This window comes from Carassius gibelio, chromosome B17, assembly GCF_023724105.1.
Source record: "Carassius gibelio isolate Cgi1373 ecotype wild population from Czech Republic chromosome B17, carGib1.2-hapl.c, whole genome shotgun sequence".
Lineage (NCBI taxonomy): Eukaryota > Metazoa > Chordata > Actinopteri > Cypriniformes > Cyprinidae > Carassius > Carassius gibelio.
Genome location: NC_068412.1, coordinates 16518168 through 16543949, shown reverse-complemented (window position 1 = coordinate 16543949; position 25782 = coordinate 16518168). Strand labels below are relative to the sequence as shown.

The following is a 25782-nucleotide window of genomic DNA, read 5'->3' as shown; positions in this document are numbered from 1 at the left end:
GTAACTTAGTCAACACAGAAAAGTATTTATTTTGGCATGAAATCCATTTGTCATGTGCAGTGATATTTTATACATTACTTCTCAAACAGCATTTGATCATTTAAACATTATTATGCATTAAGATTTTTGTCATCAGATAACTTAATAAATCACATACTTTAATTTCTTTTTAACATTTATTACTTTAAAATGAACTAATCAATTTGGGATACACGTGTTTAAGAAATAAAACATGAATAATGAGGATGAAATGTAAAATCCCTTGAACTAGACTGTACATTATATACTATGACTACACTCTATTCTTAGGGAACAGAACAATGGACAAAAACAATACATCAACAGGACAAGGTCAGCGTCTCATTAGTCATCTAAATGATCACATTTACAGTACATGGACCTCTGACACCTAGTTCTTCTAGTCCAGCATCTAAGTAACTTAACTAAAGTAACCGAAATAAATTAGTTTGTGTAGCTGTATTAATGTTCCTCTGTGTGAAAGACCTCTTCTACAAAATAGCCACAATACCAGAACTCAAAAACACCTCTTTCAAATGTACGCTTCCTATTTTACAATAGCTAGGTCATGAAAAGAAGTGGCAGGGTTTTGTTTTGTTTTTACTTTTGATTGGAATAACCCAATTTTTTTTTTAAACATCATGTGATCTGGTTGGAAAGTTTCACATCACAGCTAAATCAGGCTGAGGAAACAGGATGTGTTTAATGGACGAGCAGGACGCTCATGATGGTGCTGGTTTGCATGTACTGTCATGGCAGACAACACAAAGGATGTTTTAATGCATGTTTGGTGATTATTAAAACAATATTGTTACTTGCAGTTGGCTGCTGACTTCATTAGGAACTGCAATACATTGCATTTTTTTATTGAACTTACGCTTCTCTATATTGATTTCTTTTTCAATAAATTATGTCAAAGGCTAAAAGGAAACCAAAACAAGTATATTTGAGAGAGATGTTCTAGGCTAAATGCCAAATCCTGGCCAGATGAATGGTGTCTCTTTAATGTTCCACTTTATTCTGTCCTAATCCAGCTGTATTCACAGAAATGAGTCTCGTTTCAGTCTTTAACACAAACCTCAGTCTACAAGATAAGGTACCAAGTATAAAAAATAAACTGTAATCCATATGCAACATCACATTTTGGTCCAGTTCAGATTTGAGGGTCCAGATTTCTGTTTGTGAGTTTGACACAAAAGGGAGGCGCGTGCAAAACCAATGGAGGAAGAGGGGGGAGAATATAGCGACCTTTATTTACACACTGACCCACATTCTGAGATGAGAGATTATACTAGCAGTCACACGACATAAACGAACGGACGGACAGAGAGAGATGGCAAGGCTTTATAATCCTCTTCATTCTGCTATATCAGGTCAGCCACAACACACCCTACTAAAGCCTTGTTACCCAACAGCACCACTAGTGAGGCCGTCACATTTCACGTTTTCAGTTGTCAAAACACACACAGCTTCTATGACCAGATGTTGTTGTTTTTTCTGATCTAGTGAAATGGCATTCATTTTATCCACAGAAAATGATTTTTCACTAGCATACTGTATAAACCTTTCAAGACAGATTCTGTATGAGCTCAGTGTTTAATAAATTGTGGTATATTTATTCTGTAGAAGCTATAAACGGTTTTCATTTAACTTCATGTTCAGAAAATTATTTAATTGCAGAGTTCCCGATGAAACACTACACTTCCCTATGCTACAGAGATAAAGCACCTTGACTGAAGTAATTGAGTGAGTTTCCTTAAATGTATATATATATTAAAAAAAAAAACATTTATTCACCAAGGATGTTTTAATTTGATTGATTGAAGTGATCATAAAGACACTTATGTCCAAAAATATATTAAAAAAACTGCTGTTCTTTTGAACTTTCTATTCTTAAAGAATCATGAAAAAATCAATCATTATCAAATAAATGCTACATTAATGAGAAAAAGAGACTTAAAATAAAAATCTTACTGGGGCCAAACCTTTGAAAGGTACTATATGTAAAATATTAATATTTTATACATAAATTCAATTAATTTCAATATAAATAGCATTCAGTTTTCTCATAATAATACCAATCCACAATGCTTCATACAGTCTGTTTCCCATTTTTAAATACTTTCTTCTTTTAAAAGAATTTTGCAATGTGAATCATTTAAGAGCTGGTTGTTTTGGTTCAAGGCCTTAAATGCCACAGAATCTTTTGAAAAATCTCTGCTATACTGTACTGAATAAACCACTGCATAAATATCTTTTAGAGGACAAAAGAGGGTAATAATCACTGAAGCCTAGGGTCAGATGTCATAGATGCGGTTACTATGGCAACAGTCAGACCATCTGTCAGCTGGCTCCTTCCTACAAAAAACTCAGTCGACCAGAGCAAATAAGTCACTATAACAGTTCTTGAAAGACTGTGAGGAAACCTGTCTCTCAAGACACACACACAAAAATTACCTTCTGACTCCAAGAGAAAAGGATAACTAGAATAAGGAAACAGGGCAATTCACTTCAGGTCAAACACAGCAGAATTTGATGGGGTTGTAAATCAACTCTAGCAGTTTCTTCAGATAAACTATTGCCATTAAATCACATTTTTGTTGCAATTAACCACTAATGACAAAGCACTGCAGCATCCACAACCAATGCCAGAGTGAAATGGGAGCAATAATAAAAGAGGACATATTTTGTACAGTCCAAACTTACACACTAGACTATCTGTGTGTTTACTGAGGCTTAGGTAAAAAAGTTCAGAGAAGGAAGAAGAGAATAATGCCTTTTACCAAGCAGACTACTTATCCCAGTTGGCTAGACAGCAAACATAATGTGTGCACAGCATGTGACGGCCCAACACTAAAATCAATTAGACGCGGTCAACTTTCGGTCTGACTTCTGCTCTGTCCTGAATGCACTTGCCCTTGCTGATATAGAGGATATGCACATAGTACTGAGTTAGCTAGTGTTTGACATTGTTAGCTAGCGTTTCTTTCTTCCGCTGAGCTGGCCTCAGGTGTGCACAGGTAGGGATCTGTCACAGAGAGCAGCTTATTGAGATAAGCCAGATCTGCTAGAGGGCTGGATTAAATGCATTACAGTCCACCTTTTCACAGATAACTGTCTTTGTGGTGTGGACAAGTGTGCTCTTCATTTGACAATATTTCTGAATGTTATTTCTTTCTATCGGGTGACTGGAACGGCAGAACAGACTAAAGCCAATTTTTTCTCCTACGCACTGAGCGTTTATTCCAGACCCAGACATATTCAGGCCAGACACCCAGACAAATGCAGTTATATGTCTGGAGGAGAGCTATGGGATCTCAGAGCCTGTTAATATTTGATTGGTGCATTGGTGCATGGCAAATGTAAAATGCAAAGTAAAGATCCAAAACTGCATGTCTTATATTTTGATTTGAGGGAATGTCTTGAATTTTGGCAGGACTATATTTATTCTGCAAGCCAGAGTGATCTACAAAAGATAACCAGTTTTTTTTTTTTTTTTTTAATTTGGCACTAGTAAAATGGAACCATGTTTAATTTAACTGAACTTATTTAGAAAACCTCCATCTGCCTCACCTTTACTAAATAAATGCAGATATATAATATTCCTACCACAAAATAAGAAAGTCACATCAAACAGGGTCCGCAAAAATTTAAAACCATATTAAATAAAAATGGGGTTTCTGTGGCTTTAAGTTCACATGTTTCCATTGAGACCATCCATATGCTATGTATTTCTAAAAATTGACAATTTAATTTGAACATATATACACTTTTAATACAATGTTCTCTTTCAAACAAAGAGACCAAAGATGCCATCCTGACCTGCATTCAAAAATATCATGGTCCAATAAAATGCTCTCCAGAATGAGAACATCCCCTCCCCCCAAACGTCCCCTCACCTACTTCTGGCTAGCAATGACAAGCAAAAAATCATGGTTGACAGCAGCGATGAGTTTACTAAAATATTGCATAAATATGTTCCTTTCACTTTCGTTTAACATTATCATAGACTCCAGACAGTCTGCAAATTGACATTAACAGAAAAAGAAAGCTGTAATTATTACATTTGATTGTTATGAGATTGTTATTAGATTTTATAAGGACAAAGTTTTGGTTGGGGGGGGGGGGGGGTGGTAAATGAACTGAGAAATAATTCGCAATAAGATCAGGAAAGTTAGGCAAGAGTCTGCTGACTGCCCTGAATTACAGCAAAGATTTTTGTAGTTTATTAGCATCATTGAATTATTATATTACAAATTATTAGGCATATTATTTGGACTTGAGCCTCACATCTGTTAGCATTATGTGACCTAGCAACTCTTTAGGCAGACACTTTTAATTAGAGAACCTAGTGATGCTAGTAACAGCAGCCCTCAGCAATGCTCTTCAAATAAATCAATGTTGTACAAGCACAGGCAGCTAACCAGAAACCCAACAGAACATATCTGATGTTGCCTGGGGTTATTCACGCTAACACTCCTACATACAAAATGGACTGACAGTGATCATAAGCCATTAGGATCAAGGCACATCAAATGGAACTAAAGCTATTTTTGAATATACTGTACTGGCGGCCATGATAAACGCTTATTAATCTTGAGGAACTGCTTTAATTAAGATGCATTTTAAAGGCAGATATGCAAGTCTGAGTTTGTAATAACACACAGTTGTTTTGAACTTTCAACCTCAAATAACCCCCCAAATATGACCTCATAGCATCAGATCAGAAATAAGCAAATGAAACTATAATAGTCTTAACTTTTTTATTAAACACAACAAAGGATCAGACAGCTGATCCTTGAAAGTAATCAGAGTAACATGGGCCATTACAATGAGCACATTGTGATTAAGTGTGATTGCAGCAGAGAAAACGTTCAGCAGAAAAACCTTATCCTGCTTAGCAAAGTCACTTGATCAGCATGAACCTACAGCATAAATACTGCACTGTAACGCACAAAAGACTAAGAGGAGCATACAAGAGACAAAAGAGACTGAAAATAGATCTCCAATTGCTCATGGAACAAATCTGAACAGAACCACCCTTTACTGTTTCTCAAGCTCATCTTTCAGCCTAACAAACCTAATCCACTTACGTTAATGCAGAATCTCCTTTCTATTAATGCAAGCAACAAAATAAAGAGTTTACAGTCAGATGACTCAACAGGTTTCTCATGCTTTCAGAGCCACTCTGTGTTCTTGATTTTATTCGCGTGGTCCATAAGGACAAGGAGCTTCTTAAAAAAAACACATAATAACAAAGAGATGCATTATTCATGGCAGCAATGTTCAATGACTCACCTCTTCACAAAACAACTATACAAAATAAGATAACCATAATGAAATAAAGATTTTTAATAATCAAGACTAAGATTAGTGAGTAAAACATTGTTTCACACAATAGTAATTTCTCTTCTTTCCGAGTTTGTTTCATGTGGAAACTCCAGACAGGCCAAACCTAATATGCAAACAATCTATTTGAATGTCAGTCAGGTGAAACTGACATCACCCTTGACTAAACAGAAGAACAGACGTTACACTGATGTAGAGAGCCTAAATTAAAAGGCCATAAGAAGATCTGTGACTTCCTGTCTGTGTTTCCTTTGGCTCAGTTAATTACATTTTAATGACTCTCCAACCATGATGCCACACAAGCAAATATAGCAGATAATGACAGTAAATTCAAAAGAAGCTGAATCATCACAGGTTAATTTCAGTTTAATACAGGAACTCTGTAATGAATCTAATGGCAGTTAATGTCAACAAGCACTAAGTTCTCAGATATCAGATTATTACATTGTGAATATAATCACAAAAAGGGTTCAAGCCTTTGGAAGATTTTTATAATGATGTTTGCACATAGAGATGTGGTCTTGTTCATTCAGAAACACATAAATATTTAAACAGCATGAGGGTCAGAAAGACAGCACGTGAACAAAAGTATAAGCTTTACACTCCAGACAACCAAAACAATTAAGTCTGTAAAAAGTAGGGATGCACTGAATATTCGGCAGAAGCAGCGAAAAGGCAGAATAATAATGTACTGATCAATAAATAAGGCGATCAAATAGAGGCGCACATTAATGAAGCAAACATGTCGGCAGTGTGAAAGTATTTAAACTATCAGAGAAAGACGCAGAAATCATTACAAGCACGAAGCACTGACAGCGAGACTGTTTAGTGCTGCATCAGCTCTAAATGATGCTGGTGTTTACTGGTTAGATTACTGTATGATGATTATATTCGTAAAATTACCTCAAACAATTAATAAATAAACTGCAGAATTGTATATTTTCCAGTGCACGCACAAATTGCATGTATTCTGACAGTGCTGCACGAGCTCATAGCACCAAGGTTCAAAGTCAAAAGCACAAGGAAAATCTGCGCTGAACTTATTACTCATCAGTTGCTCAGTAACTTTTTTGTGAATTTTTTAAAAGGCATGTGACAATGTGATACGTGCAACAAACATCTTCCCAAATTCATAATGAGAATAGTTTAGAAATCTGCAGTTGACAACAAAAAGAAGCAATGAGAAAAAGCAACAACTCCATCATCAATCATACATGGTAGTAATATAAATTTATGGCTGTTCTGTGAAACAAAATGAAAAAGATAATAATGATAATAATTATTAGCCTACAACCGTTCTATTAATACTTTTATTAAAACATTCACACAGTGTCCAAACCGTGGTCTGTAATATATTCTGTTTTAAAAATTATCTTTTGCTCAGCAAGGCTGCTTTTATTTGTACAGTAAAAAGTTTCTAATATTTTATATATTTGAATACATTTAATAATATATTGATGACACATATTATATAATATATTGCAAGATATACAAATGATTGCCGCTTTCAATATATTGCAATATATTGGAAAAAATAAATATATGTAAGAATATATGCCTAATATATTAAATTATATTTTCCAATATACTGCAATATATTTTTGTTTCATAAGGGCCAGCCTGGCCATTTTTTTGTACTGTTTGGAGGTCTTGCATTTTGTTCTGCAAAGTCCTACAGTATATTAAGCATGCCCATGCAACAGGTGCATACACTTACTTGTGCGCACATTGTTAATTACATGTATTTTGATTGTTTTTGTTGCCAAATTGATAAGGAACACAAAAAACTATTAAACTTAACAATTACACCTGTACATCTGTTTGACTGACAGTTTTAAGCACTGAGATAGCTTTGACTTGTAATAAAACATGTTCAACATAAAAATGTAATTTTAAAAGTAGCAGGCTACTGTTGATGTAGCTTAGCTTGCTACATTTCCCGGGGGGGTAGCTTCAGTGTAGTGAAGCTTCATTTACTGTAGAGTAACTGGTAGCTTAGCTCACTACATTTTCCAAGTAGCTTGCCCAACACTGATTATTTTACTAACTTATTAATTTTAAGTTAAATTTGCTTTGTTGGTTATAATGCCTGCTAGAATGTTTAACAAAAATGTTCAGTGTTAAATATATTTAAATTGTTGTTTTGTAATAGATTCTTTTATTTGAAAAGCAGGACAAAACTGTAAAAACTTAATTTTGGCAATTTAATTAACGCAATGGTGAAAAAAAATGACATGGGGGGGGGGGGGGGGGAATTTTGAAAAAACGTGTATTGCCCATTGTTTCATTTTGTTCAGCTTTGGCAAATAATTTTCATTTCGGTGTATCCCTAGTAAAAAGATAAAAATCAGCCTCACAGAGATTCACAGAGGAGAGCTGATATCAAATAAAGAGTGTCTATAATTCAATGTTCGCACTGAGTTTCTGAGTGGTGAAACCACTGTCATAACAGCCACCAAAAACTTTAAAGAATTTTCAGCATCATTACTCCAGCTTTCAGTGTCACATGACCCTTCAGAAATAATTCTAATAGGCTGATTTGGTTAAAAACTGTATTATCAAATCTTCTGAAATGTCAAAATGAAAATCCATTGTCCAGCATAATGCTGTGATGTCTAAATTCACTTTCAAAACAGACAACAAGTTTTAGTTTTAATGTTTCATTTAAATCAAAACCTTACAGAATTTTAATATCAGCAATCTGAGTTATAAGCCATAGCTTGAAAATAATTATCAGCTTAGCAGATCTGAATTTTAATATCCATGCATCCCATATCAATGATGTAAGTGTACAGTAATACATGCAGAACTCAACAACTAAAGTTACCACCGAACAGCTGTCTGGCGCTGAGGACAGACATTTAGCTGCCTGGATACTTCACGTTATACCACATTACACTCGCTGTAATGCAATATGGGAATCTAGCTTGTGGAACGGAGCTCCGTCAGGCCTCAGGATGATCACCTAACAGCCACTGCTGTTAATAAACAACCCCCAGAGATATCTAACACTAGAACAGTCACGTGGAAAAAGCAGCTATGGGAAGAATTTTATCAGGTTAGTTTGATACAGGCATTCAACTGGTGAACAGACACACACACACACACACAAACACATGCCTGGCAGCTGCTGGAACATTCAACACACATGCAAACAAAAACAATATACAAGAGATCCTTGCACCTGTCAAGGACACACACACACTGAGTCTGTCAACACAAGTGCTTAGTGAGGACTTTTAATTTGGGGGGGGGGGGGGGGGTGTTGTTGATGCTTTGGCTTAACACAGTCTCGTCTGCATCTGTGACAGTTCATGGCCATTAACATCAGCACTGACTGACAGCTATGCAATCTTCATAAAAAGAAAGAATGACAAGTGTAGTGGGTGGTGTGTCTTCACCCTGGTGCCAAATGACAAGATGACAGATAAATGTTCTTTACTAACCCGATTAATCTCGATCCAAACGTGCACATTAAGCCATTGAAAATTTAAATATACATAGAACTTTTAATAATAATAATAATAATAATAATAAGTATGCATCAAGAAGGGTTATACTTATGAATGCATAACTATAATCTCTGGTTATTTTCAGAGCTGGTTACTAAAAGACAAGACCTTAGCGGAAGTCATTATGTAAGAGATCAAAGTCTTTCTAGACCTCCACCGCAGTACTTTTTCCCATGATGCCCTGTGTATTCATCACATGTACCAGATATACACAGGTGACAGTCACATGTGCTCGCTGGAATCGATTATGAGCCTTTAGCATTCTACAAATTACACGCTTTTAGAAAAATGTACAAGATTGTCCTTGAAGAAATTAAGAAGCTCTAAAACCTATGGCTCCAGCATACATTTTGCCATAAATATAAAATCCAGACAGTTGCATGAAATGCACCATTCAGTTAACATGAATGCACACACAACTGTGATGTACGACATTACTCGAGGCATTTTTGAATTACGTAAGTTGCTCTGAACACATATTTGATATGGTCCAATGAATATATATAAAAATCTATTGACTCAAACTATCCTAAAGGGTGTGTTGTGTAATGTACGTTATCTTTGTTGTCTGCTGCTTCGATGGACACCAGTGGAAAGAGCAGTTGTAGTCTGGGGGGCAAAGGTCATCTCTGTTCTCAAAATAGCACTCCACTTTAACATTAACAACATAAGAACTTAGCTAAGTGAATGCAGAAAACCATCCAAACTGAGCTAGGTTGTTCAGCCACATAATTATGGACCATTTAGGAATTTTCACATTTGTTCATAAAACAATTTAAATCGCCCCATGAATACTTTGAAATAAGCATAACTACTGGCAGATATGACCCTTTAGATCTTACATTCTGAGATTAAAACATGGAATTTTAACATATATTTTTCGACAACTCAGATATTTCTGTAAATACAGTTTTTTTAGGAGAGCTGGGAACAAAAACTGGTTCTTTTTTCAGAACCAGGTATATTTTTTGTTGTAGTATAATGAACTGTACTGATGATAGTACGGTTTGTATAACAACTTGGGTAACTATGCTTTTGAACTAGCACTTTTATCAAATCAGAAACATTATGAATATACTCTGATTCCTGAACAAACACCATAAGCGGAACAAATAACTTAAAGTTCCTATTAGAAACTTTTTAGTCACAATTGTGACTGTCTGAGTCACTGAGTGATCAGTGGCATTATAAATGAATGAATGAACGCCACAAGTTTTGTTTATTCAACCTTTAATTAACACTTACATAATATGGTCTGCTAGATTTGGTGACTATACTGCTGACAGCAGTAAATGCAATAATAAAGGCATTTATTCCCAAACAGTTATTCCTCAAAAATCCTAAAATAATCGTTAATGAAACCGTTAAATACAAATCTGAATCCGAATCGATTCACTCACGGGAATGAAAGATATTATATTACCCTTATATGACTCACCTGTTCGATGAAAATCAGCCGCGTCTATCCATGTTGTCGATGTCAATGTCAAAGTTCAAGAGTTCACGGTCAACTTTAAACTCTTATTTAAAACGCCTCACGCCTTGAGCACTAATCTGACTCATCAATAAACTAAATAACATACAACACACCGAAACAGCAAAGTTATTCTGCTAGAAAGCAACTATGTTGGTCAAATAATCCAGAGAATTAGAAAAAGCTTCATCTTAACTATCGCGAGTATCCTAGAGCATCGACCAAAACAGTTTACTAACAAGAAATGAACGCCTTGGCAAACATCGTGAAAGCAGATACTCCTATTTTAATATTTTAGGATCGATATCCAGCATTATAAATATCCTTTTGCGAGTTTTAAAGCGCTAAAGCTGAGGAACAGCAGTGATGCTGTACATAAATGAGACTCCATCATGATGTTTGCGATGTTTGTCACTCATTTCAGCATCCTCTTCATCTGCACCTTGCTCGCACACAGCGATTCACTTTAGTTTCCACATAAACGCCTACGATATCAAAGCGCTAAAACGAGTAGTTTGTTAGTTCATAAAGCTAACGCAAGCTGGTGGTTCCTCTGCCTTGAGCTGATGGATTGGAAAAGCGTGCGCTCAGCGTTTGGCCCGTGCCTACACGAAACCTCTCCAGCACAGCAAGCGCGAGCAGCTACCGTACTCTCACGCGTGCTGCAAGTGTGACTCTGACGTCAGACGTGATTCACAGTGCACGAGCTGCGTGATGGCACTGTAGTCGGGAGCGCGCGCGACAAGTTAATGACCATGTTGACATGTGATATGGGCACATTTTCTGAACATTATACACGTTATGCAGCTTTTATTTATTATCCGAGCTATTTAATTCACGTATTTACAAATACTTACAAATATTTCTTGGCTACTCTATAATTAGTGGAGTAACATGTTTTTTAAACATTCAAACATAGACCTACCAAAATGTAAACGCTGTGAGTGTGTGTGTGTGTGTGTGTGTGTGTGTGTGTGTGTGTGTGTGTGTGTGTGTGTGTGTGTGTGTGTGTGTGTTTGTGCTCTTGTTTTTGTGACATATCAGGACACAACTCTATATAATGACATGGGTATGAGACAGGTATTACAAGGAGAGGGTGACTTATGAGGACATAACCCATGTCCCCATTTTTCAAAATATATATATATATATATATATATATATATATATATATATATATATATATATATATATTATGGCAAAATACATTTTAATGAGTTTTTAATGGGCTACTTTATAATATTTTAGTTAACAGTTATTTTATATTTGGTAATGTATGCTGGACTTCTCCGGTCATTTTGTCCACATAGACTCCACCCCTTTATTACAAATGACTGCAAACTTACATTCAGATCTGCCTCCATCCAATCAACAACTGATGGATAGAACCAAATCCTCAACTCAGATAACCTTGGTTTTATTTGGATGCACATCACTATTTGAAAGAAAAGATCTGTCGGTGCTTCTGTAACATCACCCTTTTAATATTTTATACCTTCTGTCTGCTGTTCCATGTTGTCTGCTATACTACATTGTATGGTGGTGGTGTCTAGTGATTTGTGAATGCCACTAAGGATCAGCATGTTTAAGAATTCCATTGTACTTGTGCATATTGCAGCAGTATACTCTGCTCTCCACTACTACTACACACACAGTTCAGTACATGTTTTTCTTCCTCCTTGATAGACTGGGGAAAAAAACTCTCAGCTCCAGCTATTAAAATTTAATCTGCTCAAAAAGCTTAGAGATTTCAGAATTTCAAACAGCCTAAGATTGTGAAAGAGAGATGCTGCCAACATTTTTAGCAATAGAAATGTAGCACTATTTGTCCTGCCAAAAGTCCCATGGGTTCACTCATGCATACAAGGCTATGTACTGATATATACTGATGGAATTTAAATGGTTAGTTCACCCAGAAATGAAAATTCTGTCATTAAATATTGATAAAAGCAAAGAAACCATATTCAAGGCCCAGAAAGGTAGTAAGGACATCATTAAAATAGTCCATGTGACATTAGTAGTTCAACCTTAATTATATAAAGCTACGAGAATACTTTTTGTGTGTATGTGTGTGGTGCTGTTGATGCTTTGTTTATAAGAAGAGGAATGCACACGCATTAGTCGTGGTACTCTCTTGAACGTGCGTCGAAGTTTGTCATGGAAAATAAGTGGTTATTTTTGTTTTATTTGTGGACAAAAAGTACAGGTGCTTCTCAATAAATTTGAATGTTGTGTAAAAGTTCCTTTATTTCAGTAATTCAACTCAAATTGTGAAACTCATGCATTAAATAAATTCAGTGCACACATACTAAAATAGTGTACATATTTGGTTCTTTTAATTGTGATGATTTTGGTTCACAATTAACATTTAACATTATCTGGGATGGTTTAAATTGAGCTCAGGAGCATTCATATCACTTGTAGATGTCACTACACTTTGAGTAAAGTTCAGTACACACATCTTAATAAAATGTCTAACAGCTGAAAATGCATATCAGGGCAAAAACTATGCCCTGAGGTATAAATAAAAAGGACTGAGGGACTTGTCAGAGTAGAAGAAAGGCTCAGTGCATCAAAATATTGAGATAGCCTTAATGAAAACCCAGTCCAGAGCATTTAGGACCTCAGACTGGACAGAAGGTTCACCTTCCAACAGGTCAATGACCCTAAGCACACAGCAAGAGTGGCTTATACACAACTCTTTGAATGTCCTTGAGTGGCCCAGCCAGAGCCTGGGCTTGAACAAAATCAAATATTTCTGGAGAAACCTGAAAATTTGCATCTGCCCCATCTAACCTGACAAAGCTTGAAAGGTGAAGAGGTGATAAGAAGATTGGCGGATAATTGCCAAATGCTACTGCAAAGCTTGTCGCATCATAACTAAAAATACTTGAGGATATAAAGGTGCTTCAATACTTATGCAATGCACTTATTTCAGTGTTTTTTTTTTTTTTTTTTTTTTTTTTTAAATTTATGAAGTTGTGACAATTCTGTTTTTGCTTTGTCATTATGGTGTATGGAGTGTAGATTGATGTGGAGGGAAAAGTAATTTAAAGCAGTTTAAGACAGCAACATAACAATACATGAAAAAATAAAGGAGTATGAATACTTTCACAAGGCACTCTATAAATATGCCATGTACCATTTAAATCCCATTCCGTTTAATATAGGCTATATAAAATTTCTGCTATTTACAGTATATAATTTAAAACATAATTTGCTAAAATATTACTAGATTGTAAATGTATTACTCATTTTTCAAATCATCCAAAAATGTTTTGCTTGAACTGAAATTAGATGAATAATGACACATAATGTCTTTAATGTCAAATAATGTCTTCTGTAGACCTGCTTAATGACTGAAATTTGCATTGTTTCCGACATCAACACTGACATAACTAAATTAATTTCAGATTGAACTGACTTGAGCTGAATAATGAATAGACTCTGGGATTAAACAGGTCCCTGTGCAGCTAGATCCTAGACTTCCTGACAGACAGAAGTCAGGTGGTCAGAATGGGCAATAACACTTCATCCCCGCTGACCCTCAACACTGGTGCTCCTCAGGGCTGTGTCCTCAGCCCACTCCTGTACTCCCTGTACACACATGACCACACAGACCAAGGAGCTGGTGGTGGATATCAGGAGACAGAGCAGAGAACACACACCCATCACCATCGACAAGACACCTGTGGAGCAGGTAAACAGCTTTAAGTTCCTCAGCGTTCACATCAGTGAGGATCTCACATGGTCTACACACACTGATGCGTTCCTGAGACTGCTGAGGAAGTTTGGAATGAGCCCCAACATCCTCAGAACATTCTACACCTGCACTATAGAGAGCATCCTGACCGGCTGCATCTCTGCCTGGTTTGGAAAAAGCACTGCTGGCAACCACAAAGCTCTACAAAGGGTCATGCGAACTGTCCGCCACATTGTTGGAGGTGAGCTTGCCTCCCTCCAGGACATCTACACCAGACGGTGCATAAGGAAAGCCCGGAGGTCCATCAGTGATTCCAGCCACCCATCCTACAGACTGATCTCTCTGCTGCCCTCAGGAAGACGCATCCGCAGCATCTGATCCTGCACTAGCTGATTGAGGGATAGCTTTTTCCCTCAAGCTATCAGACAAAGGAACAGTCAGAACTAATCCACCCTACAGCTCCCTACAGCATACTCCCACAACATGGTATGCCACACACTGCTCTTTAACTCCAACACAGTTCTATACTGGACTATACATACATACTGTACTGCACTAAATACAACAATGTGTCTGCTACCACTGGATACCATCCAATGCACATCTATGACATTTTGTGTATCCAGCTCATGTATAATGTTGCACCATCGTAATTGTGTTTTGTTAACTGTATGTAAATACTGTGTATAACGTGTATTGCTAACTGTAAGTATGTCTAGTACACTGTGAGTACTGAGTATATGTATGTGTATATTGCACATTGTCATCTGTATAAGTCTGTATGTCTATACTGTATGTAAATTGTTTCTGCACTGTCTTAAGCATGTTCCCAAAAATTTCACTCACCAAGGCACATGTGCTGTGGTGATGCGACAATAAAAGTGATTTGATTTGATTATGCTTCTGTGGAGTTTTTTTACAACTGACATTGAAGTTGTTTCATATTTGATGAACTCTGGAACATCCCCACATGAAAAAATACTATAGTAATATATAGTAAATACTATAGTGTTTTTGAACTATACTAAAGTGCATTATACTGTATATATTAGAGTATTTAAAACACTTGTTAATGAATGCCACAGCATACTATAGTATTAACTATAGTGAACTGATAAACTGTAATACTTAAGATTTTACTAGTAAACTGTAGTTTATTGTAATATAATATAAAATATAAACTTGGTACAATATTGGATAATTTTGTTATATATTACTATAGTATACCACATCAGCTATAAAATAGCACAACAAATTACTTTACTATAGTAAAAACACTATCGTATTTACTATAAATTACTATATTTTTTCATGTGGGTCTACATTGTTCTTTTCCTGTTTATCGCAGTGAAGCTGCTTTAAATCAATCAGAATCTGTCTCGACTTGACATCTCAATGCTAACACTTTATTCAGTGAACACCAGATGGAGCCGTCAAACAACTGTTTCTAATGCTAGGGCTCTAATGCCATGCTTCTAAATTCCACTATTAAGGGCCCCATCACTCCACATTTGTGTGTGTGTGTGTGTGTGTGTGTCTGTGTGTGTGTACATAATGGAAGTGTTTGTCTCCTGTTTATGCCTAAATTAATAACATATGAACCAACATGTGGGAGACCTCCCACCAAACAAAAGCAAAAGTGATGAATGGCAAACAAACTGTCCTAACCAAGTGATTCATGTTGAGGTCAAAGGGCACAGAGGTCAGATACTTAAGGCCGCAGGACACCAAAGAGGACATTATTTATGTATTTGCCTGTGACTACAATCAAAAGTCTTTAAAATAGACACATCAGCACCTGCAAAAACTTTACCCAAAGAATAACAACAAGAGCATACTAATACAAAAGAGGATTGCTTGAGTGTGAATATTTCTGGATTATTATGACATTACACACACAACAGTTTGAAAAAAGTTTTGTTTTGGAATTTCAAAAGCATAGTTTTAAACTCATGCCATCCGGCCCAGTGTAAAAATGCGTGTGTGTGTGTGTGTGTGTGTGAGAAATAGAAAAAGATAAAGAGAGAGTGAGAGAGCTCTGGTTCTCATTGAGTTTGGCATTACTTTACAGACAAAAAGATTTACAGGCCAAAAAAACAGATGGAAGAATGCAGTACAAAGTAGGAGGAGAGGAGAGAAGAGAGAGAGAGTTCAGGTTTGCACAGTATCTATAGATGTTTTTCACAGTCCATGTGTAAGTGGAGGTGAGTGTGTGTGTGTGTGTGTGTGTGTGTGTGTGTGTGTGTGTGCACCCATGCTGTTAATGGATTGCTAATTAAAGACTTCTCAGGTGAAGCCAGAAAAAGCAGGGGAGGAAATGGAAGAGTGGAGTGCCAGGTAAGATGAGACGGTAGAAATAGATTATCAAATGAAGAGAGAGGATGGGGGAAACAAGACAAACCTGAAGGAGGGGCACAGGGAAAGGAAAGGTATGTCGCTACATGGGAATACGGAGATAGACCGAGTAGGAAAAGAAGGCAAAGAGATTAAATAGGCACGGAAAGAAAGATCATAAAAGAGGAGAGACTGGTAAAATAAAATTTTCTACACCAATTAAAAGAAATAGCAAAGGAATGAAAGGGCGATCCTGTCAGTACGACTGCTCTGTTAGCGTAACTCTATCTGCTCTGAGCCGTAACATACAGTCACTCCATTCTACACACACACTTCTAATGAGCACTCCGGGGCTTATACACAATACTGAGACTACTGTGAGTTATTTAAAGAGAAGAGCGATCAGACAGAATCAGCTTTGATCAAGATTTGTGCTTTGAGGATTATTATCTTGACTTTAAAAAGTATGATCTCTTATGCTATCTATTATCCTTTTTTTTACATATCAGGTTGATATGATAGGGCAGGTCTTCACCTGGATGTTTTCTTCTTTATGTCTTTTGTGTGCTGTTCATTAGTTCTGTTGCAGTACTTGATGAAAAGAAGAACGTCTCTCAGGATATCCTCAAGAAGATTCAAATCTTTGGGAGAAAATGATTAAATTTTAAACACAATCCTCATTCCCTTACGCTCATTCTGAAAAGTTTCCGTTTGGAGAAACAAACTTTTTATACATCTGAGTGCATTCTGGGTGAGATTCTGAGTCATAACTGCTGGATCTACATTTTAAAAGTCACCTGTTGAACTCATGTTTCAGATCCACAAACATCCTTCTGTGAGAAATGCACCTGCTCGGTCATCTGTTGTTCTTCACACTCACTCTTCACCTCGGTGTCGTCAAGGTAAAAGGTTTATAGTTGCTTTGGTGAGCTATATGAATATTTGAGATATATGATTTTATATATGAAAAAGCAACTGGCAAGTGCTTATTTGAAAAGCAGTTTTAAAAAATACATTTAAATTAGCCGCTTTATTAATGTATTTTAATGTATGGATTTAATTAATTGTTTTATTGCTGTATTTACCAGCATTTTATAACACAAATTAAATATGCAAATATGTCTATCTGTTAATTTAGAAAATAATTGAATGGTGTATTTTATTGTGATGTTTAGCTACATTTTAGAACATGGATCTAACAAGCAGTTGTAAGTCAATTAAAAAGTGACTTGTTTATTAAAATGTTTATGTTGAATTGTTAAAGGGGTCATATGATGTGGTTTCTATTTTTCCTTTCTCTTTGGAGTGTTACAAGCTCTTGGTGCATAAAGAAGATCTGTAAAGCTGTAAAGTATCAATTTCAAAGAGATTTTCTTTATAAAAGTTAAGACTCGTCCACAACCCCTAAAATATGTCTACGTCACAATGTGGGAAGATTTTCATAAGGGGCCGTTCACATATCGCGTCTTTTGCGCGCTCATTTTCATTTTCGTCTAGCGGTATGCACACACATAATGGAAGCGGCGCGGTCGAGACGCGCACGCGGTGCAACGCGCTCGTTTTTTCCAGGTGTGTCGGCATCGCATCAAGTTAAAAACATCTCAACTTTTCAGAATGCTGCAAGCGCACCGCAGGTCATGTGACAAGAACTAACCAATCAGCTTCATCCTTCCCTGCAACAACATTGAAAGCTCAGCCAAGATGAAGGAACAGCTGACCATAGTTGTATTTGGATTGCCATTTTGAAATAAATTTAGTAGCAGAGAAACTGCAAGCGATTTTTAGAGGTGCAAATCCACTTATCCTTTCTTGAAATTTCCACGTCTTTGTGGAGAGAGCGCGTGTCATGGTTGCTCAGCAACGCCAGACGCCTCAGTGGCGCAACTGCCCGAGCATTTTATGCGCAATATGCGAACGGCCCCTAGCGCAACCCAATTGTTCACGCAAAGAAAATAGGCATACTGTAACTTTTATTTTCACTGTTGTTGGTGCAGCCATGTTGAGATGCTGTGTGTGCCGTTGTGACAGCGAAGCTACTTTGTTTAGCCTTCCAAAAAAAGACACAACTAGAAATCAGTGGTAAAGTTGTATTTACAACACTGTTCCGGAACAGTTCAACCCAAATATTCAGATGTGTTCAACGCAATTTGTGGAGGATGAGGACTGTTTCCTGTGAGAGTAGTAGCCTTCAATGCCGGTGTCTGTTTCTATAAAGTGGGGCAGTTTCAAATTTTGCAAGCACAGTCTGTCACTTCTGACACAGACTGTAAGTACATTTTCATATGTAAATAATTTGCGACCACGAGTTTTGAGCAGTCATAACTCCGATCACAAATAAAGATATGGTTTTGTTTACGCAGCGCAAATCGCAATGCAACACATAAAAAGACAGTATAAGTCATTATAATCAGTAATTATGTCCCCACTGGATTCAACAAAAGGCTCATTTGTAATGGGTTTTATTGTTTTTGTCTTGTCGTGCCAGGACACACAGCATCACAGTTATTAAGGGCATAACATTTCCGTCACACAATTGAGGAATTTAGCTAGTCACAATGCACTGGATAGCTGGCCAATCAGCACACACCTTGCTTTTCAGAACGATGAGTTTTGTAAATTTCAACGTGTTTCAGAAGGCGGGGCATAGAGGAGAAACAGTATGGTTTTTTTTTTACCTTAAACTGCATAAACACATTTAATTACACCAAATACACAAAATAATGTTCTTTTTAGCAACATCAAATGACCCCTTTAATTTTACCCAGTTACCCAGAACAATATCATAAAATAATATTCCATCCTGTGTGGAACAAGCAAAAAGGTATTGATTTAAAAATATATATGCTTATATCAAGTTTATTACAGAATATTATCAGTACAAAAAAAAAAAAAGTTAAAAGATAGTTGGAGTTTACAAGATAATGAAAGCGTGAGTCTAAGTTTTAAAAACTGTGAAAGCTTTCACGCTTACTGTGCTGTAATGGTTAACAGACTGCTGTAAATGTGCATGCTTCTTCATTCCTCTCTACATGTGTCTCTCCCTCTTTTTAAAGCATATTTCTGCACACATGCTCTCGCAATATGATTCTCATCCATCAACCCCTAAGCATGCTCATTAATTCTGTCATATATTTGAAGATCTCAAAGATCAAGTAAAGGACGTAAAAAATAAATTGCAGTTCATTGCTGTTTACTATAAAAGTCGTGAATCTAACAGACAGCATATAAAAATAAGAGGCTTTTATATTTTGTTTTGGTTGCGAGGATGGGCCAGACCTACCTGCAGGTCGACTGTGTCTGTAGATGTTTATGTAGCTCACTGTTACAAAATACAAAAAATGAATGCTGTTCCTTTTAACTTTCTAGTTATCATAGAATCAAAATATTAAGCAGTACAACTATTCAACACTGATAATAAAAAATGCTTCTGAAGCACCAAATTAGATCAAAACACCAAATTAAACACTGGCATATTAGAATAGAGTAATAGCTGCTGTAAATTCAGCTAGATAAATACATTAGATATTAAAATACAATAGAAAACAGACCATATAAATGGTTACAATATAACATTTCACAATATTACTGTTTTATGATCAAATACATTGAGCCCCATAAGACCCTTCTTTTTACCCACTCCAAACTTTTTAACAGTAGTGAATGCTCTTAAAAATACATTTTTTACACACAAATCCCATGTGAATGATCTTATTTGTTTGTGTAAGGCTGGAAGAGCCCAGCGTAAACAGAGGCAGGCTGAAGAGAAGCTGAGGCCATATTTGGGCAGAGTGGATCCTGGTGAGGCCAGTCTTATTTTATGACTGGGTTTGTACATTGTTTATTCAGTATAAAAAGCTGCTTCCTCTTTTTACTATTAAACTCGCTCTCTTTCTTTCCCTCTCTCTCATCTTCAGAATCCCTTTGTCAGTTGTTGAAATGTCACAGTCCTATTGGTTCCTGGTGCCAAGTAGTGAAGGAGGGGGGAGTTCTCGCCCCTAAATGTGTGTGTCCAAAGACCTGCCCACGGTAAGACACACACCAACAATATAATAACAATTTTCCAAGACACCTGAGCTGATTTCATTGCCAAGCTACTTACAGCGAGCCAGCGGCATGAACAGAGCAGCTCAGAACTCAGTGTCATGATTAAGAACAGAATAATGACGTAAGACACTCCTTACGGCTCACAGACTCCTTGGAATCAAACCAGCAACCCAGAGATTAAACTACTGGTATATGTGTTCTGTGCACATAATGCAGATAAAGGCCACATGCAGGGTCGGGGGAGATGTACTTGAGGGCAGTATTAACATATTTAAAAAATGCTGATGCAGTTTTTATTAAAACATCTCAGACAGACAGTACCTTATGTAGTTAAACATCTTAAAAAAACAACAACTATTAAACAGCTCTAAACTTGTTAAATAAAAGTAGCTTTACTCCTTTCTACATCACGTGGTGATCCAACGTACCAGCGTTTAGTATTATTAGTATTACTGTACTATCAACATTTTTAAATCATCAACTTTGGTTTTCTAAATGTCTCTAAATGTGTGTTTTGACCGTTTCTTGCCAGTTTACTGCTCAAAACACTGATAGGTCCAAACTAGGCCTATTATTATCCATTACTGCAAGTGAGATTAATGCAGTCTGTATTTTCTTTTTTTCTGTTGTAATTGTATTCATATTTTTTTGATGTCTCCCAACCTGGCATCTGTCAAATTTGGCACCTTCTCCTAAGTGACAGATGAATTCATGCAAAAACAGTTTACAGTTTGACATGGCGTACAGCATGTGAGGTCAGCAAGAAAAGATATGAAAAGCATTTCCTCATTCCATTTACAAAATGATCTATTTTTGCCCAAACATATGGTTTGTTGAATTGTATTATTTGTGTTTAGTGTGGTTACTTACCTGAGGTCCTTGACTCTGAACAGACCCCGTCGAGAAGCACTTTGTATGTGTTGTTTTGTACAGGCAGGTGGCACCAGTGTGTAGCGTTTTGGGGAAGACGTACAGCAATGAGTGTCTTCTTCACAAGGAGGCCTGCCGCAAAAAACGACGCATCGGCAAGGCACATAGTGGAGCCTGTATTGGTACACACAAAACATAATCATGCTTAAATGCACATTCAACCACTGTGTCCAGTGATGTTGTCTGAAAACTCTTTATCTCTTGTGGTTTCTCTGTCAGTGAGCAAGGCTGAGTGCTCTGAGGAAGAGTTCGGTCAGTTCCCGTACCGTCTGCTGGACTGGTTCCTACTCCTCAGCAGAATGGGAGAGAGATACACACCAGCCGCTCCCTCACAAAGCTGCCTCACACACACACAGCGAACCCAGCTTGCAGAGGTAACACTAAGAAACACACTGAACTTACTCAGATCACTTACACATATGCAACCCTTAGATCATTCACACTTAGCATGCATTTTTGCTTTTCAGAACACACACTACTCAAATACTTTACAACAAATGTTGCTGTTGTGTTTGGTATGTCAAAAGTCAAAATAAACCCTTGGTTCATGTACACTAACCGGTTCATGTACCCTCAACACTAACCGTCTGCTTCCAGGCAGGTCTCTAGATTAAACTTCAAGTAAGTGAATTACCTTCAGGGTATTTTGATTGGGAAAAAAAGAAAAAATATATATTTCTATATATAATACACATTATAAATCACCTGCACATTGATTAGCTTTAAATTATTAAATGGGAACCCTGATAAAAACATAAAAACTCTGTATACAGTTCTAACTGAAAGATCAAATGAAGATTTCAATATATGTGGTAGAAAGAAAGGGGCTAAAATCATGCTAAACTTAATGGCAACACCCTAAAATGGAAAAACATATATTTTCCTCAGTGTTGTGACACATCCGAGTGAAACAGATTATCGAACAGAAAAAAAGGAACGCAGGGCAGAGATTTAATTCATTCTGGTTGTTGATTAGATAAGAGGCAGATCTGAATGTGAGCTTGCAGTCAATCGTAAGAAAGTGCCAGGGTTTATGACGATGAAATGATTGGAAAAAATCTGGAGAGGAGTCTGTTGTTTCACCAAAAGATTGAGTTCAAAAGCATTTGATTAAAATTTACCAGCACAAATAATAATTATTAAAAACAAATGAAACACGTGCATGGATGAATTCTTCACAAAAAGATCAATAGCAACATGCATTTAAAAAATAGATAGTGTGAATATCCATTTCAAGCGTTCCCTTAAGACACTACCCTTCTAAAATTCACTCTATGTCAATCAAATTACATAATGTGTAGTGTAAGTGCGCAGTGTATGATGGCCTCATCTGGGACATGTCAGCTCTATTTTAAGCCTGTAGGCTAAGATGTTAGCTTCATAATCGAACGCTTATTCAATACAATACTTATAAAGTACTTCAAGAGATTTTAATTAATTTAAATATTACATGAGAATAAATAAGTCTCAACAAACAAGTCAGAAACCCATAAAAAGTTATCTCAGCCAACGGAATGGGGATCGTCTTTTCTATTCATTTGTAATTTGTGATAAAATCATCCTGATCCTTTTTTTTTTTTAGAGGAGGTTTGTTCTGCTGGATCGTAAAAGGGACGGGAAGTTAAACAGGAGAGATCTGAGAAAGCTCCACTACAAGCGGATGCCACTGGAGCACTGCGCTCAAAGATTCTTCCAGTAAAACACACACAGCCTATAGACACACACATGTGATATTGTGATGTGTTCTTCTGTCTGACCTTCTATGTATTTGCATAATATTACTGCAAACCCTCCCCAGCACCCTTCTGATTATAGTACACATGCCTTCAGGATGTCACCCACCCCTCTCTATTCATCCTCTTTCAATCTCTCTTCTCTCGCTCATCCTCTCAATCTCTCTCTCTCTCATTCAAAGCTGTGAATGCTTATTGCCTTCCTACTGTTCTAATGCGAGTGGTGTCCTTTACGGCTGATAGCAGCGGAGAGAGACATGTAGAAATCAAAAACAAGAGAGATAGAGGCAAAGAGAGTCCACTTGTAGATTTCAACAGTATGGTGTTTGTGTGTGTGCGTGTAGGTCATGTGACAAGAACAAGAATAAGAAGGTGACCCTGAGGGAGTGGACATCCTGTCTGGTTGACCAGTCAGAACGCTGGTTTCAGGATTTCATGTGTAAGTCTATATTTGTTTCATCAGAATATGAGATTCTCATGTGTAAGCACGTTCAAACACATACACACACACATCTTGTCCTTTTTTCCTCTCTCTACCGCAGCCGTGAAGATGGGCTCACCAAAGCTGTGTCCTGTCCCAGACAACAACCTGTAAATTTTGGATGCTTTATCCAGGTGGAATCATATTTTAAACCTTATAATATACCTAGAAATAAAAATATTTTATAACTGGAGAAAGCTAGCCATTTGCATTCTTGTTGGATTAGAAATACAGCAAATAGGGGTAATGTGAAATATTCTTAGAATTTAAAATAACTATTTTCTATTTGAATATATGTTATAAAGTGTAATTTATTCCTGTGATGTCAAAGCTGATTTTTCAGCAGCCATTACATGATCCTTTGGAAATTATTCTAATATGCTGATTTACTACATAAGAAACATTTCTTATTGTTATCATAAGAATAAAAACTGTTGCTATGATTAATATTTTAAGGATTACAATAGAAAGTACATTATACATTTCTTTACTGTCACTTTTGATCAATTTAATACATACATGCTGAATAAAAGTTTTTCTTTACCAAACAGGTTTTTCTTTTCTTCTTTTCAACTTTTTCAAAAAAGTTTTTCTTTTACACTGCAGCATTTGAAACACAATAGCTGTTGCCCGAAAAGTGAAGGGGATGAAATATCTGAAAGTTTGGGTTAGAATAATTGTTTACCTCTGTTATATTTAAATAAAAAAAAATGGTGCATAATAAAAGTCTAAACATTGCTTTGTGCATGTGTGTGTATGCTGCACTCCAGTCAACAAAAAACGCTTTTTAAGGGACAGCAGCATGTATCATGGATCACACAAGCAATTACTGCAGAGAGAGAAAGAGAGAGAGATTGGGCTATAACCTTAAACAGAGGAATGGAGAGCAGATTAATTGAGGGGTGGTGTTTAATAGGAGAGAGATGGAGAGAGAGATGGATAGCCCATGAGAGAGATAAAAGACTACGTGAGCAGGGATGAGAGGAATAGATAATATGGCAGAGAGAGAAACGGGGAAAGGCAAGGACACCAAAAGAGAGAGAGAATCTCATAATGCACTCACAGAATGGGACGGGGAGGGGGACAAGTTACAGTAAACCATTGCAAATGGAGGAGAGAAAATAGATTGAAGCATGAAAAATGGATCAGAAAGAGAGAGACGGTGGGGGGAGGGGTGTGAGAGAGAGAGAGAAAGAGTTGCAGAAGGGTGTGATAAAGGGTGAGATTGTTAGATGGAAAGAGAAAAAGAAGAGAGTAACTAAATGGCATCCCACCACAAAGTAACTTCCCCTTCCAGTACATCATTGATGTCTTCCACTTTTCCAAACACTAAACGCTTCCAATCATGTCTGCCAAGTGTGAAAAATTGATTCGCAACATTTGAAAACAAGATCGAGTTTTCCATGTCTATATGACCCCAGGAAGTACGGCAGAATAATCCGGTCTCATTACATTTGTAGCTTTTTAAAGTGGGTTTGGTTTCCTCTAGCTTTAGTGCAGTCAAGAATCATCTGGCAGTATCTTCTGCATTGTTTGGCTTTATGGTGCGGTTTGATATCTGTCATTGTGTTGTGTGATCATTCTGTGTTGTGACATTTTGAGGTTATGTTTTGAGTTTAATGTGTGCAGTCATTTTTTTATTATGTCTCGTGTTGTTATTACGCAGTGTAGTTTGGTCCTGTGTTGCTTTAATAAATGTTTTCACTCAGACTTTACTATTTGTCTAAAAGAAGTTTGCATTTCACAGGCACCATTTGCATTTGTGACTATATATATATATATATATATATATATATATATATATATATATATATATATATATATATATATATATATATATATATATGCTAACATATGTATTTATTCAAATATATACTGTATTTATTTTAAAATGTATAAAAACTGTGATAGATGAACAGTATACATTATGTTATCTCTTACCTGAATATGTTACTGAATACCATGAAAAATGACTCATCTTTATACAGTTCAAGTCTTAATTTAGGTTTGGTAAGATTTTTTTTCAAAAGAAGTCTTTTTATCTCACCAAGTCTGCATTTATTTGCATGCACACACACACCAATAATAATAATAATAATAATATCGTGAAATATTAATACAATTTAAAATAATCATTTTCTATTGAAATGTATTTTAAAATGTAATTTATTCCTCTGAAGGATGATGGTGAATCTTAATTTTCA

At 36.4% G+C, this 25782-nt stretch overlaps 2 protein-coding genes across 4 annotated transcripts in view; one reads left to right on the top strand and one right to left on the bottom strand.

Annotated features, from left to right (window-relative positions):
• Positions 1–11072, bottom strand: part of ccser2a (coiled-coil serine-rich protein 2a) — a 43051-nt gene extending 31979 nt beyond the window's left edge. Inside the window, exon 1 of one of the 3 annotated variants that reach the window (XM_052580308.1) lies at positions 10318–11072. The gene's annotated coding sequence lies outside the window, so the exon portion shown is untranslated. The remainder of the gene's footprint in view (positions 1–10317) is intronic. The other 2 variants (XM_052580307.1, XM_052580306.1) reach the window with 2 other exon arrangements.
• Positions 11073–17145: 6073 nt separating this feature from the next.
• Positions 17146–24209, top strand: sparcl2 (SPARC-like 2). The gene is made up of 8 exons (XM_052580930.1): positions 17146–17292; positions 20116–20188; positions 20305–20416; positions 21368–21486; positions 21584–21738; positions 22947–23059; positions 23442–23536; positions 23640–24209. Exons 1-8 carry the CDS (start codon positions 17233–17235, stop codon positions 23690–23692), a joined length of 780 nt encoding a protein of 259 aa, XP_052436890.1. The 5' UTR covers positions 17146–17232; the 3' UTR covers positions 23693–24209.
• The last annotated feature ends 1573 nt before the right edge of the window (positions 24210–25782 follow it).